Consider the following 16,223-nt stretch of genomic DNA (forward strand, 5'->3'; position numbering starts at 1 on the left):
AGAGGAAGGTGACCAGGACAGTGGTGGTGGGGAATCAGAAGCCTGGTCACAGGAGTGCCGGTGAAAGGCCAGGAGAGCAGTCTCTGGGGTAGATGTGGCAGCTAACTGCAAAATTTGAAAGGCTTCCATGGGACCACAGGAAGGGTGGCTGACTCAAGCCGATGACCCAGATAGGCAGTGTCTTTGCAGTTAGCTGCCACATGTCCCCTGAAAGGTGGGCTTCTCCACATGTGGGCAGGCTCTCTGCCCGCCTTTCCCTTTTCTGCCTGTCCTCTGACAGGCCTGCTGCCAGGATAGGTGAGATGGGGAGAAACTTCTCAGAGAGAATAGAGGGGTGTGCATGGAAACAGAGTGTCTTATCACTATGGGTTGATATGATGTTTGCAGTTAGCTGCCACATCCCCCCCAAAGACTTCTGGAGGGGCATGCCTGGGAACACAATGTTTTATTCGTATGGGTTGCTGTCCTATTCCAATGAATCCCATATCCAAATTCCATCAATATCGCTTCAGGAAGCTACAACATATTTGGCTCAATATAAGAAGCACCTTTCTATTGATCCTGACATGGGAGAGGCTACCTGGGGAGTGATCAAGTTTCAAGCAGAGATTGGCTAACCGTTTGGCAGGACGTTGAGGGCGGGAGTGGAGATGGGTGGGGATATGTGTAGGGAGGCATCTCACATCTTTGCTGTACTAAGAGTTCACATGGCGAAACCTGAGAAAAAAAATTCTACTCTCTGTGTTATATGGGAAGAATAAGGTCAGGTGCCAGTGAAAGCTAAAGTCACAAAGAAGCCAAAGGCCCTAGCCAGAACTGTTAAATGAGGCTAAGTTTTCTGGCAGCACAGGGTCTATTACAGGGTGTGAGTTTGATTATTCCTGGGATCATGCATGTGTGATACTCTAATGGGATCCACGTTGGCTCTGAGAAAACGCGCAAGGATAAGGCCAACCACAGCTCACCTTTCCCATCCTCTCTTGGGAACAAGTTGAGATTGTCCCAGAAAATGTGGCCCTGACTTATCTCTTCCGAATTCTTGATTTTGTCCTGTCATGGAGGCCTGGGGGACAGATGGAGGGAATCATGTGCCTGAATCTGAAGAATATTGGAATAGAGATTCCACAAGACAGGGGCAGGAGAAATAAAGGACAGAAAGGAGAGGAGTTGGTCAAAGAAGGCATCTCAACGTCTAAATGAGAAGTCTTAATTCGATGTTCAGGGAAAGAGAGAGTAACTTTAGGGACCTAAACAAGGAGGACTAGCACTAAGACACTGAAGAGATTTCCTGAAATAGACAATATTTCCATCAGAGACAATGAGAAATCCCATCAGGAGAAAATGTCTCTCACTTTCAGCTCACCCCAGTGAAAACAACAAGCAATTCTATAAACCATGTAGGAAATGCCCACGCATGCATTATCTCACCTGAGTCCCACTGTACCTGGGAGTGGGGAGACCAGGTGTGGGGGTCTGCAGTCCTTCTAGGGACCATGGAGTGCTCCATCCCTGCCCCTAATCAATGCTATTCCCACAAGGCAGATACTCAGAGGGAGAGCCAAGCAGGCTTATTCATCAATCAAACCAAGAGGCTGGCAGGAGGGAGCAAATACCCGGGTTGGTGAGAGTCCCAGGGAAAGTCTGCCAGCTGCTCTTTGCTCTGAAAGGCAGGGTGACAGGGTGGGGCACTCTGGAAATATAAATTTAATTCCACCAGCTTCTCATCCACAGAGATTTTGATCTGAGGACATGGTTAACTGGAGGAGCAATCATTGACTCAGTAAAATTCTAACTGCATCTGACCTTAGACAAGGTGTGCGTTTCTGGGCTGGGAAAGTTCCTGGTCTGAGGAAGAGTCTCTTGAGAATGTCATCTCTTTGCAATTACCCAGCCTTTTGGCCCAGAATGCATCTTCAAATTAATGAGCCATTTGCTGGTTAATTTGGTCCCAGGGAAAAAAGTCCAGCAAATTACTGGGCATTACACTGAGCTTGAAGGTCCCTCTTCAAGGTTGCCCTGGTTTTATCAGCTTTCCGATCAGTCCGGGAAATGGGATGTCTTCAGGTTGATCAATGCTCTGTTGAAGGGCTGGCTGGGAATTTGGGGTGTTGGGAGGTTTTCTAGCATGGAGGACGGGCTCTGAGTGGCCCAATCCCAAGCCTGGAAGGGCTTCCAGGGGGCTCTAAGTGTGCATTCTGACCTCCACACCTGCCCCTGTGTGCTCAGCCCTCAGTGTTTGTGCTCCCCCTGCAGAGCAGGCACTCTGCAGTGAGGGCAAAGGCTTCTCGCATCTGGCCCCAGCTCCCTCCAGCCTCAGGTGCGCCTGGTGATGCACCTGTGATCCCTTCTTCCATGTGATGCCCCCTAGCTTTCCCAGAGCAAGTCCGTGGACTTCTTAAGGCTTTCTCTCACAAGATGAGGAAATGGGCCCATGTCAAGGGCTTAAATGTCCTGTTCCAGCCTTTTCACTGTTTCCAGTAAATCAGGGGCTTGTTCTAAAGTTTGTTTTTTTTTTTTTTTCTGGTTATTGTATCAGCTTCTGGGTTCTCTCAAATGCAAGAGTGAGGGAAAAATCTTTCCTTTTTTCCCTTTTTGAGATGGAGTCTCGCTCAGTAGCCCAGGCTGGAGTTCAGTGGCGAGATCTCGGCTCACTGCAAGCTCCATCTCCTGGGTTCACGCCATTCTCCTGCCTCAGCCTCCCGAGTAGCTGGGACTACAGGCGCCTGCCACCACACCAGGCTAATTGTTTTTGTATTTTTAGTAGAGACGGGGTTTCACCGTGTTAGCCAGGATGATCTCGTGATCCGCCCACCTCTACCTCCCAAAGTGCTGGGATTACAGGCGTGAGCCACCACGCCTGGCTCCTTTTTTCTTTATCTATCCTCTACTATGCTTCAGTTTCCCTGGAAGGTACATAAAGCCTCCTTTTTACAGAGGAAGGAAACTTAGGCTCAGAGAGGGTCAGTGACCTGCCTAGAGCAGTGCAGAATCAGGAGCGGAGCCCAGGCCTGGCAGCCTCCATGGCACAGAGCAAGACGGGCCCCACCGCCTCTCTCCTCCATGTTCATCTTTGGTTTCCTCCTTCCTGGCCTCTGCTCTGCTCCAGCCTTGCTAGTGAGTGACTCCTGAGGACCTCTTTCTTTGCTGTCCATCCTAAATAGGGCTGCCCCTCTGTCTGCAGCTCTCCCTCCTGCATAAGAAGCCTTGGCCCCTCCTCTGCTGCCTGGCTGCTTTCAACATCTCGCCCCGCCTCCCCATTGTCTGTGATTTCTCTTCACTCCACCCAGGCCTCAATTTTCCTCACTCCCCTGGGATTTCCCTGTCCCATGTCCCTGGTGGAGTCCCTCAGGGCTGGGTGGCTTGTCACTGCATGTCTCTCTTCACTCTTTTCTTGGTCCCATCCCACAAAAAGCTCTCAAAACATCACCACACCTGCTCCTGCCCATGCCCCACAGCGAGCCCCTGGCAGCCTCATCTCAATGATCAGTTCTGGGTTGTGTGTGTGAGTCCTTGGGTGGGGGTGTTTTGGTGCTCTGTCATCCAGCACCGCTGGGGTAACTCTCAAGTATAAGGGGCCAAGTGGGATGCTGGGAGGGAATCAAAAGACACAGGGGACTTAGTCTTGCTTTCCAAAGGCTTACAGAGTGATTGAGGGGCCAGGAAACACACAAGCACATGCATGAAAATGAGCCAACAAATGCATCAATATGTACTAAGTCTGGCAGCAGCCGAGCTTGGAAAAAGAGACCAATAGAGCACTTGCCCGATGTGGACTGAGGAAAACTCCCTGGAGGAGATGAGATCTGGACCTGTCTGCTGCCTGCTTGAGTGAGAGATGAAGGCATTTGCCCACAAGCCCTGATGGACCAAAAACAGATTCAGGACCAAATGCTCAGGAATTGAGATCTTTGGTGGCCCAGAGCTTGACTATGGGTAGGGATTTGTGGCAAGTTGCCGAGGCAACCAGAAGACCTTTCAGAAAAGAGAAGAGTAGAAGTGGGCTTGGAAGACAGAGAGGAACAGGGATGGAAAGGGAAGAAGAGGGTTGAACAGTCTGGGCAAAGCACGAGAGTGAAGGGGTCAAGGCTTGAGGCCAGGGGAGTGGGTGAGCAGGGTAAGATGTAGGTGGTGCTGGTGGTGAGAGCAGGCCAATGACAGAAGGAGCCCATGCGATGCGGCGGGCTTGGACTCTGGAGTGAGGCAAGCGTGGCTTGTCAGTTACCTGCTGGATGACTTTGGGCATATATTTCAACTTCTATAAACCTAAGATGCCTTTTCTTTAAAATGGGGCTAAGAGCTCCCACGACGCAGACTTTGTGTGGTATTTCAATGCAATGTGGCTCCTAACAGCATAGTTGCTGCCTGTAGATGTTAGTGTCTCTTTCTTTCTCATTTTGTCTTTATTTCATAAATGCACAGTACATAAGTAAGCCAGGAGAGAGTGTGTGGCTCACACCTTTCCTGCATGTGGTTCTTCATATCCCACACACCCACACTGATCCTGGGGACATCACAGGAGATGACGGGCCTGGTCTGGCAGCACTGCAGCTCCAGCTCTGTTGGGCTGCCTTGAAAGTGGGCAGTGGAAAAAGAAAAGGAGTTTGATTCAACAATTGGAAGAGTCTCAGGAATTGACTTATGACTTGGACACTTTTTTTAAATTTTATTTTGTTTACTTTTTTGGGCCTGGGCTCTCACTTCTCTGTGAGGCAGGTTAGATGATGTGACCTTTGAGGCCCCATGGATGAGAACATTCTGTAATTCTCTGTGTACTCGTTTATAGGGCCCAGTTCCACTTGCCTGTCTTTGAGCCTCTTCCTGGTTCAGGAGGAATGTCACTTGAATTGAAATCAGAAAACCCAGGTTCTGCTTCCAGATGTGTCTTTTCCTATCCGGAGTGTCTAGAGGAAGCCACTTAATCTCTGAGAATCAGTTTTCTGTTTCATGAAATGGGTTGAGAACAGCTTGATTGCCCAGTTCTCAGGGCTCTTGTGGGATGCTCTTTGCATATGTGTTTGGTGGGGTGAGCTGTGCAAATGTAAGCTATAGTGAGGTTTATGGCGCTTATTCCTGCTAGTCCTGCATTTCTCCCTTCTCACAGGAGCACCTGGAGTATGTTTTGCAGCTAAGTTGTCTACCAATTCCCTGACCATTCATTCAAACCTTTGATTTTTCTGTATGTCAGTTTCTTAGTTCAAAGATGGGAGTGTGGATCACTGCCAAGGTCTGTTTTTGGCTGGCACACACATGCACACAAACATGTGTGCACACAAACATGTGTGCACACACATACTCACACCCCTCCAAAATGCTAGAAGGAATCGATTGTGCAGAACAATATGTCTCATGAGGGAGTATGCTGAACTAAAATAATTTTGATTGCCTGTCAGAAAATGATTAGGCAACAGTCATTACCATGCCAAGACTGTCCCAGTCTCCATTGTTCTTAACAAGACCTGAATTACTCATTCCCTAAAGAGATGGTTGGTTTAGCAGCCGAAGGATTTTAGTGCTAGGACAGAGTCCCAGACAGCAGTGCCACAGTGATGGCGAGGGAGAGGGGTAGCAGGGGAGCGGTGAGGGGCACTTTCTGGAGGAGGGTATAGGGCAAAAACTGGGAGGAGAAGAGGGACAAGGCTCAATAGCGGAGTGCAATGGAGAGGACAGACATAGCCAGCCTGATTCAGAGCCACAGAGCAATGGGACCAGATGATCTTCACAGACTCCCTTTCTCCCATAGATTTTGCACACCATAGTGGAGACTTCCCATGTACATCTATGGTTTGCCACTTACAGAGTTGCTTGGAGCCAGCTGAAGTTAGAGCTGGCTTCTCCCCTTTGAGTCTTCAATTCTGTGTTTATGTGCAGGCCCGGGGACCATGCCAGGCTTCTAAGAAGTCTTCGAATGAAAGTCTGCTTGGGCTTCTAGTCTGTCCAGATCTCAGTGCCACTATTATCCACTGATATTGATCAAGTGCTGCTCTCCAGGAAGACCCCTGAGGTTTCCTGGTCCATTGCAACGCATGCCGGGTGCTCTTGCACTTGGATGGAAGTAAAATCTCCTCACTAAACTCTGTGCCACCAAAATCCCCTTCTCAGAGTGAATTGAAGAAACATTTTCCAAGGCTTGCATGTGCCAGGAGCCAAGGACTCAGAGTGATAAAATAGGCCTTCTGCCCTCAGAGCTCTCTGTGGTGGGGCGCTTCCTGTGCTGTCTGGCTCTACACACAGCAGGCAGAATGACTTGAATTCGGCTGCTGTACTGTCATACAACATGCTGTTTAGGATCTTGCACACGACAGCTAGGTATTCTTGCTTCAAATTGCAGGCACCCCACTTACCAACTGTGTAGACTTGATCACGTTATTCAACCCCTGTGTCTCTGCTTCCTAATTTTACAAATGGGGAGAAAAATAGCATCTATCTCAAAGTTGTGAAAATTAAGCAAGTTAATACATATGTGCTACGTAGAACAGTGCCTGGTACATGGTCAGTTTTTGATACATGTTAGGTATTATCATTATTATCACCTCCAGAAACAATTGAAACTTCTCATATCAGGCTCTCCAGACACCTCTCATTGTCTTCCCTTCCAAATCTGCATTTATCTCTCTCTCTTTGCAGTCCAGTGTGAGGCTTGAATCACCTGTCAAGCCTCACCTCCATCCCTGTGCTTTACAAAATGTCCTAGAGCTTCTATTTACTCGTCTCACTGCTCTGTGGGCTTTTTCACTCAAGGGCGTTTGCATGCTATCCATTGCTACCTGTTTTCTGTTGCTGGTGTCTGTCTCCTGCTCTATCTTTGAAGAAAAGAAACAAGAAAAGGAATAACTGAGAAACAGAGAAAAAAAATGTCTCTCCCTTCTGGTTCTTCCAGACCACCCACTCATCCATCTTGTTCAATGACAGCTTCTCTTCCTTTAATTAATCACTGTGGTATATTTATAAAGCTTATATTTATGAAAGACCTTTTAATTTTTTAGTTATTAAAGCCCTTTCTCTTTGTCAGGGTGTAACTGAGTGAGCTCTGGAGTTTGGAAGGAAGATCTTAGAAATGGGCGAGAGAGCTCCTTCTGAGATCCAAGCACGGGGAATTGCACCTGCTGTGCATGGTAAGAGAGAGTGCTTGGTAGCTCACAAGGGCAAGGTGAGAATAGAAACTTTCATGCCTTTGTGATGGGGGTTATGAAATCCTACCAAGAAACACCAGGTATCAGATGTGGGGTCCTGTTTTCCCAAAGCCACAAACGCTTGAAGGAAGATCTTGTGTGATAAAATAATTACCACATGAACCAATCTTGCATGCACAGCAATTTTGAGAGCCCATCCTGGGAGCTAGGTGTGTAGTGTTTATCGTATTGTTGAGGCTCGTAAAAATCTTGTATGGCTGCAGGCAAGCCAAACCCTTGACAGGCACTGCATCTCCGCTGACTCTAGAGGACCAAGCCCAATTTCTTCCCTGTATATAAGGGGAAGTCTCTATGCTTGGGGTAGAGGAGTGTTTAGCTCCTTCCCTTACTCTACCTTGCTCCTACTTTTCTCTAAGTCAACATGAGTCGACAGTTTAGTTCCAGGTCTGGGTACCGAAGTGGAGGGGGCTTCAGCTCTGGCTCTGCTGGGATCATCAACTACCAGCGCAGGACCACCAGCAGCTCCACACGCCGCAGTGGAGGAGGTGGTGGGAGATTTTCAAGCTGCGGTGGTGGTGGTGGTAGCTTTGGTGCTGGTGGTGGATTTGGAAGTCGGAGTCTTGTTAACCTTGGTGGCAGTAAAAGCATCTCCATAAGTGTGGCTAGAGGAGGTGGACGTGGTAGTGGCTTTGGTGGTGGTTACGGTGGTGGTGGCTTTGGTGGTGGTGGCTTTGGTGGTGGTGGCTTTGGTGGCAGTGGCATTGGGGGTGGTGGCTTTGGTGGTTTTGGCAGTGGTGGTGGTGGTTTTGGTGGAGGTGGCTTTGGGGGTGGTTATGGGCCTGTCTGCCCTCCTGGTGGCATACAAGAAGTCACTATCAACCAGAGCCTTCTTCAGCCCCTCAATGTGGAGATTGACCCTGAGATCCAAAAAGTGAAGTCTCGAGAAAGGGAGCAAATCAAGTCACTCAACAACCAATTTGCCTCCTTCATTGACAAGGTGAGTTTCTCTCATTGCACTGGTAGGGCTGCTGCTGGTCCACTTGGGATTGGTGCAGTCAAAACACATGTAGGTTTGAACCTCAAGTTTCCATGTTTACGTGATTAAAAGAATGTTTTGTGGAATGGTCTCCTAGGAGATATGTTAGAAGTATGCTTGTGAATGGTGCTAATGACTCTCTCTTGGACAAAGGGTTCGTGGTCTACCTAAAGGTGGATCACTGTGACATTAACATTTAAGGGCTTTTTATTCAGCTCTTGAGCTGAATTGGGACTCATATCTGTTGAATGAAGATAATAGAAATGGGGCTAACTGAACTTTCCAGGGTGCAAGTGAGAACCCTGGAAAGGTCTTCCTAACCATAGAAAGGGAGTTGAGTGTGAACATAGTATAGAGTGTTATTGTAGCAGAAAACATGTAGTAAGTCAGTGCCAAACATCTTTTGCTGTCAGAAGGGAGCTCTGCCTTCTAATAATTTTACATTGGTACTGGATGAAGCTAGAGTTTTTTTATACTAATATCTCCAAAAATCAGCTCTAAAAAACTCAGATAAACCATTTTTTTAATTTTTTGCTTAATCATTAATAGTGCCAATCCAAGGTTATCCACAACAAATTTCAAATCCAATTTTGAATTTTCCTGATATACTTTTGAAATGTGTGTGTGACCTGGGGATGCAAACCAGTTTTTATGGTAATATACCTAACAAAATTTTGGAAGGCAAATCTCTTAAATACCATGCACCTATTTCAAAACATAATTGCAATAATTCTGTATGCACTTTGCTATTGGTATTTGTTTAGTTACTCCCTTCCAAGCCCTCTCTGAATTAACAAGTTGGGTTTTGTTATGCAGATGATATTAACTTGATCATCTTCTTCCTATTTCTCTGTCATGGTCAGAAGATAGGATTTGAGGTTCTTTTCCAAATGAGGCACAGGTCTCCATGGCTATGAGACTCCATTTCTGCATCAGGAGTAATGGGGTCTTGTGTTTTTAGGTGAGGTTCCTGGAGCAGCAGAACCAGGTACTGCAAACAAAATGGGAGCTGCTGCAGCAGGTAGATACCTCCACTAGAACCCATAATTTAGAGCCCTACTTTGAGTCATTCATCAACAATCTCAGAAGGAGAGTGGACCAACTGAAGAGTGATCAATCTCGGTTGGATTCGGAGCTGAAGAACATGCAGGACATGGTGGAGGATTACCGGAACAAGTAAGGGACCCTGTCTGGGCAGTTCTTAACTTTTGCTCTAAAAGAGTTCCAGAAAGTAATAAGCTAAGATCATGAAGCAGCATGTAGCTATGTCTTTTCTTAGGTTAGAGGCACATCAGTTTGACATTTTCAGAAATCTTCATTTTCTCAGGAGATGGAAATAGTCTAGTGGTTTTATTGCTCAGTAGAAAGTAGTGGCCAATATGTCCTAGGTTCATAACAGAAAGGCAGTGATAGGCAATGCCAACTTTAGTCTAGAATGCTGGACTTCAGGTCTTACCACCTCTGAATCTCCTAATTGTTTCTGCTTTCCTGCAGGTATGAGGATGAAATCAACAAGCGGACAAATGCAGAGAATGAATTTGTGACCATCAAGAAGGTGAGCAAATTCTGTAGGATGGAACTCACATTTGAAATAAATAAGGGAAGAGGGTCTCCAATTACTAAGCAGAAAGCAGCCATGATATGGAGAGCCAGGTAGTAGACCTGAGGAGTATATGGAGTGGGGCTGTATTTTCACATCATCATGGACCTGGACTGATCCAGGCACTTGGCTTCTCCATATTTCCCAGCACCTTACATAGTAAGTGGAGTGGCAGGTTCTCAGCAAGCCAGGCACACTCCCTTCATGGTGCTATCCGGGGGTGGGGCAGTCAGGGAACTGTGATCTACCTGGGGCAAAAAGGAGTGGAGTAGACCCAAATCTCCTTTTTTGCTTGGAGAATCCCCTCACAGGTAATGAGAGGGACCTGCCCTGGAGAGAATGTGCCTTCATGATGTCCCTTGTTCCTCTAGGATGTGGATGGTGCTTATATGACCAAGGTGGACCTTCAGGCCAAACTTGACAACTTGCAGCAGGAAATTGATTTCCTTACAGCACTCTACCAAGCAGTAAGTCTTCCAGTTTCAACCAAGTTTATCTAAATGGAGAGTTTTTAAGCCTGAACCCACAACGATTCAGAAGAATAGATATTTATCTTTTATTTCCTGACTGCTTTCTCTGTCTAAGTTGTTTTTTTTTTAGTGCTGTAAGAGTCACTAACCTATTATGTCTTGCAGGAGTTGTCTCAGATGCAGACTCAAATCAGTGAAACTAATGTCATCCTCTCTATGGACAACAACCGCAGTCTTGACCTGGACAGCATCATTGCTGAGGTCAAGGCCCAGTACGAGGATATAGCCCAGAAGAGCAAAGCTGAGGCCGAGTCCTTGTACCAGAGCAAGGTGAGTGGGCTGAAAGCCTAGCCAGTTTCCCTGAAATGGCTTGTCTTGCTATCCTGTTATCTCATGTATGTGTGCCTGTGCCATGCTGAATTCTGCCTACATTTAACAAATGCTATCTACCATCTTTAGTATGAAGAGCTGCAGATCACTGCTGGCAGACACGGGGATAGTGTGAGAAATTCAAAGATAGAAATTTCTGAGCTGAATCGTGTGATCCAGAGACTTAGATCTGAAATCGACAATGTCAAGAAGCAGGTATGTGCTTCCTCCCTCTACCACTCAGCTGTATGGAATGGGGGTAACCCTCAGGTAAAGGGCTAGTGCTTTCCTAGTTTTGAATCTTGCAATTCATCCCAAGGCTACATTATTATCCCTGGTTCCTTTTGTGACTATGCTAGTTTCCAGAATGCAGCCATCGTGCTGGCTTTAGGGAAATCTGTGAGAATGGCCTAGTAGAGAAAGATGGGATGGTCAATGTGAGTGATCTAGCCTATGACCCAAAGTGGACTTAAGAGTTGGGGAGTGAGAGGAAGGGCAGCCAGGAGGTTTTAGAGCAGGTGTTTGGAAGAATGTCAAGTTTGTAAGGGTTGTAGGAGCCTTGACTCAGGGCCAAGAGAGGCTGTTGAGTTATCCCTAAGGTCTTTTAAGGAAGTCAGCATGGTGATGTGTTATCTGGAGGTGGGTGTGAGATGACTTAAGGCCAAGTGGTTCTGTTGGACTCATTACTGGCCTCACTGGAGTGGGGAGACCAATTGGGATGAGGAGGCCTAGGGGGGAATGCATATTATGAGAGGGTGTCATATTCTTTTTCAGATCTCCAACTTGCAGCAGTCCATCAGTGATGCAGAGCAGCGTGGCGAGAATGCCCTCAAGGATGCCAAGAACAAGCTGAATGACCTGGAGGATGCCCTGCAGCAGGCCAAGGAAGACCTGGCCCGCCTGCTGCGTGACTACCAGGAGCTGATGAACACCAAGCTGGCCCTGGATCTGGAGATTGCCACCTACAGGACCCTCCTGGAGGGAGAAGAAAGCAGGTGAGGAAGGGATGCTGGGAGTCGAACCTCTTCTCATGGTCTTCCTTCCTTGCAAGCTGATTGTTGTTGAAGATGCAGCCATCTGATTGCAGCTTGTGCTGGGTGTGGGGAAATGAAAAGTACACGGAGCAGGAGGAAGGACCTAGTTTTACTTTGGGAACTGGAGTCCCAAGCTGTTTATTTTTTTCTTCTAGGGCTGTAACATATCTAGAAAGAGCTTTGAGGTGGAGCAAATTATTCTTTATCTGGGCTGCCTCAGATGGCAGCTGGCCTAAAGTCGGCACCTTTAGAGGGGGCCTTCATTGGCTGCAAGGCTCTTGTCTTGTTTATATGGGAATTTCTCCGTGTTTGTACTCTTGCTGAGAAAAAATGACAGGTCTGGAAGGCCAGAGGGGATTGGATTAAGTTTCAGATTAAGTGCATTGGAGAAGACCCAGATGGGGAAAGTCTTCAAGGTGGTGGAGCGGGGAATGGGGAAGCGGTTTGGGAAGCTGGAGTGTCCTGAGGAATTTTCTTATTTTCTCCTACAGGATGTCAGGAGAATGTGCCCCGAACGTGAGTGTGTGTAAGTACAAGTCGATTTCTCAGGGGCATGTGCAGGCTTTGTTGGGTTGGAAATGGAGTTGAGGTTGAAAATAACTGAGCTTCCTCTTGCAGCTGTGAGCACAAGCCACACCACCATCAGTGGAGGTGGCGGCCGAGGAGGTGGCGGCGGTGGCTACGGCTCTGGAGGTAGCAGCTATGGCTCCGGAGGTGGTAGCTATGGTTCTGGAGGTGGCGGCGGCGGGGGCCGTGGCAGCTATGGCTCCGGAGGTAGCAGCTACGGCTCCGGAGGTGGCAGCTATGGCTCTGGAGGTGGCGGCGGCGGCCATGGCAGCTACGGCTCCGGAAGCAGCAGTGGAGGCTACAGAGGTGGCTCTGGAGGCGGCGGCAGCTCTGGCGGCCGGGGCTCTGGCGGCGGGAGCTCTGGAGGCTCCATAGGAGGCCGGGGATCCAGCTCTGGGGGTGTCAAGTCCTCTGGTGGCAGTTCCAGCGTGAAGTTTGTTTCTACCACTTATTCCGGAGTAACCAGATAAAGAGATGCCCTCTGTTTCATTAGCTCTAGTTCTCCCCCAGCATCACTAACAAAAATGCTTGGCAAGACCGAGGTCGATTTGTCCCAGCCTTACCGGAGAAAAGAGCTATGGTTAGTTACACTAGCTCATCCTATTCCCCCAGCTCTTTCTTTTCTGCTGTTTCCCAATGAAGTTTTCAGATCAGTGGCAATCTCAGTCCCCTGGCTATGACCCTGCTTTGTTCTTTCCCTGAGAAACAGTTCAGCAGTGACCACCACCCTCATGACATTTCAAAGCACCTCCTTAAGTCAGCCAGAGTAGGACCAGCTAGACCCAGGGTGTGGACAGCTCCTTAGCATCTTATCTCTGTGCTGTTTTGGTTTTGTACATAAGGTGTAAGCAAGTTGTTTTTCTTTTGTGGAGAGGTCTTAAACTCCCCATTTCCTTGTTTTGCTGCAATAAACTGCATTTGAAATTCTCCATGTCTCAATCGCCCTTGTTTACGGCACTGTCTAACCTGGATGGGTGTTTTGTGAGGTAAAAGAAGACACTAGAGCCACATGGCATATGGGAAAGTCATGCACACAAACATGAGAAAAATGCAGAGGCCAACCAGGGAACATTTCACCAGACTGGAATCACAGAGAGAGCAAGCACTTTCCCAGATGTTGGGGATGTCATGGAGAAATGGAGAGACTGGGTGGCAGGTTTTGTTCATTTGAGAAGGCTTTCTTGAAAAGGGCAGTGAGCAAGCAGGTTGGGAGGGAGAGGTGTGGCATTGAGAAGAAGGGAAAGTATTGCATGAAAAAGTAATTCTTCATGTGGAACAGCCAGTAAGGAGGGGCATGAGTAATATAGGGTCAGCAGTTACTGGAGCCAGAATACAGACTTTGGCCTGGGGAGTTCAAGAACTAAGAGTGGTAATAGAGAGTTGGATATTCCATTTCCCTTCTCTTTTTGTGCCACCACCCAAAGCTCTGCCTAATCTAAGAAGCTCCCTTGTTGACACATAGCTCATACTTGTGAAGTTGTACAACAGGATAGCATAGTGGCCAGAAGCATGGACAGTTGAACTCAGATATGCTTGGGTTTGAATCTTACCATCACCATTTACTAGTTCTGTAATACAGTGCAAGTTACAGACATCTCTGCACCTCAGTTTTAGTATGTCTAAATTGGGGATGATAATGCCTTCCTTGTGGGAATAGTGTGAGGATTGAATAAGATGAATACACATGGCTGAGCACACAGCAAGCACTACATAAGTGCCAGTTTTAATGATAATGGTAATGATGATGATGATGATGATGTAACATTGCTTGTGGGACTCCATACAGCTCAGTAGATGCTTGCTCAAAGAAGCAAGTTACCAAAAATTTTGTAATGGTTCTATGAACATGAAAAAAGCAGTCAACTTCTCTGAGGATCAATTTCCTTAGTTTCCAATTAGGAAAAGCCTTCTTAGCTCCAGAGTCCCACAGGGCTAATGGAATAAGGAGAGTATAGCTCACAAATGTATTATGCAAACACAACTCAGGTGAGCTCTATTCTTCCTTCTCAGTTATCCCTTCTGTAGGGACCCCAGTGTCCCCTGCTGTCTTTCTGTGTCCTGACCGGGAAACACAGAGTGCCTTGTCTACTCCATCACTTGGCCAGCTGCATGCTTTCCTTTGCAGGCTTGAAGGAAAGCTGGGTCTCGGACATTCTCAGGCACTGACAAAGCTGTTTAGTTGTTGCTGGGAAACACTGGGAAATAGCCCTTTTGTTAAACCCACAGAAACTAGCCTTCGCCCTGAGCCAAATTCCTTAAACTTGTCTATGAAATTCCACAACCTGACTCCTTAACTGCAGACATACCCAGCTAGAACATCCCTCATGTCCCTGTCCACCGTGAGAATGCTGCACTTCACTCTGAACCTTTAATCTTCCTTTTAAATACTGCACACTGATCACCCTGGTGTTTAGTGCTTTGTTTTTTGGAATCCCACCTGGCTCCATTTTGGGATGGTTTGGGGCACTTCCCTATGGAAATTCCCCTGCTGTCACTGTCAGAGTGAGTCCAGCAGTGGGTTTAGCTGGATGAAACACCACCATGTCCATTTCCATTCAGACTAATGTCAGAATTTGAAAGGCACTATGGTAGAGTAGAAAGAACAAGGAACTGTACTATTTAAAGGGCAGGCAAAGAAAAGGCATCTATAGCTTATAAGATGTGTGGATCTTTGGATGTGACTTGGCCATCCTGAGCCTAAGTTGTCTTGTAGGAGAAATGGGAATGAGAATATTTTCCTCTATACATCAAGAAGAAAAGAAATATAATGTGAAAACCTTTGTGAATTGTGAATGTGTTATACAGAGTAGCTAAAAGAATTAAAAAGGGAGTGACAAAAAAGTAAAAGGCAGCTGGCTGCTCAGGGCCTCCATGGAGGGAAGTACCTTGATATGGTCACTGTGGCTCAGTGACAGCTCTGCAGGGACAGGAAATTGATTTGTTAGTGCACCCAAAGTTGAATCAGCTCCTGAGTACTGATTTATGGGAACCAAACACACAAGAGATGAAGGATGTGTCAACCAGAATGTCCAGCATTAGCTTGTGGGGAAACATATACTTTCAGTGACTGAAATACCATCCTGTTATCAAGAGATCTGGGAAACTGAAGTACTGACAAGAGTTGGCTTGATCTGTGGATTTAGAACAATGAGAGTAGGTGGCCTTGAGGGAGATGATTCACTCTCCTTCACAGAAGAGCTGACCTCTGGGGTCAACAGATATAGCACCTCTTTCCCAGGGACGCTACTGAATGAACAGTGATGTGCTCTTATACTCTGGCCCACATTTTCTAGATTCTTTCTTAGGTTACAACTTTATTTAGTCACATTTCAGTACTGGGGATACTCCTGGTTATCTTCTTTGGACTCGAGTTTTTATGGGAAGGTCATGAAACAGAGAAAAATACAATTTGCAGGGAAACTTACCAAGGCTTGTAAGGTTACAAGGATTAAATGAAAACCCTGTGTAAGTCAGTATATAGTGAAGAAGTAAATTGAGTTAGACCAAACGCCAAAATGCATCCATATTAGAAAGACGATAAAGGAAGACTCTGGATTCAGTTCTGTTCAAAAAACATTTTCTGCACAAATACTATGTATGAGGAACTGAGCGTTGGGGAGATGATGATGAGTGAGACATGGTTCTTGCTTTCAGAGAGCCTAGAGACCTGGGTGGTAGCAATGGTAGAGATACATCCAAGACACAGAAATAGATATACAGGAACATAGATGATTGAAAGTGATGCTTGGCAGGGCTTTAAAGAATGAATCAGAGTTTTTCAGGCAGACGAGGATCTTCAAGGCAGAGGGAATCATATAGATAAGGACATAGAAGAGTGAAATTTCATGAAGTAGTTAAGCATCTGAAGAAGCATGGAATTAGTGACAAGAAATGATGCGGAAAATATATCCAGATCCAATCAAGAAGGGCCTTGTAGGCATTCTATGGAGTCTGGACTTTGGCTTCTGGGTCACAAGTTCTCAGATGGGGTTTTCATATCTATTATTAGACCTACTA

At 46.8% G+C, this 16,223-nt stretch overlaps 1 protein-coding gene across 1 annotated transcript; it reads left to right on the forward strand.

Moving 5' to 3' along the window:
- The first annotated feature begins 7,514 nt into the window (after positions 1–7,514).
- On the forward strand, positions 7,515–13,133 carry KRT1 (keratin 1). Its single transcript, NM_001110818.1, is given in 9 exon segments — positions 7,515–8,127; positions 9,128–9,342; positions 9,661–9,721; positions 10,138–10,233; positions 10,402–10,566; positions 10,696–10,821; positions 11,380–11,600; positions 12,131–12,165; positions 12,258–13,133. Coding segments are annotated over 9 exon segments (1,914 nt in total). The 5' UTR covers positions 7,515–7,551; the 3' UTR covers positions 12,677–13,133.
- Positions 13,134–16,223: the final 3,090 nt, after the last annotated feature.

Source organism: Pan troglodytes, chromosome 10 (genome assembly GCF_028858775.2).
Source record: "Pan troglodytes isolate AG18354 chromosome 10, NHGRI_mPanTro3-v2.0_pri, whole genome shotgun sequence".
NCBI classification, from domain to species: Eukaryota; Metazoa; Chordata; class Mammalia; order Primates; family Hominidae; genus Pan; species Pan troglodytes.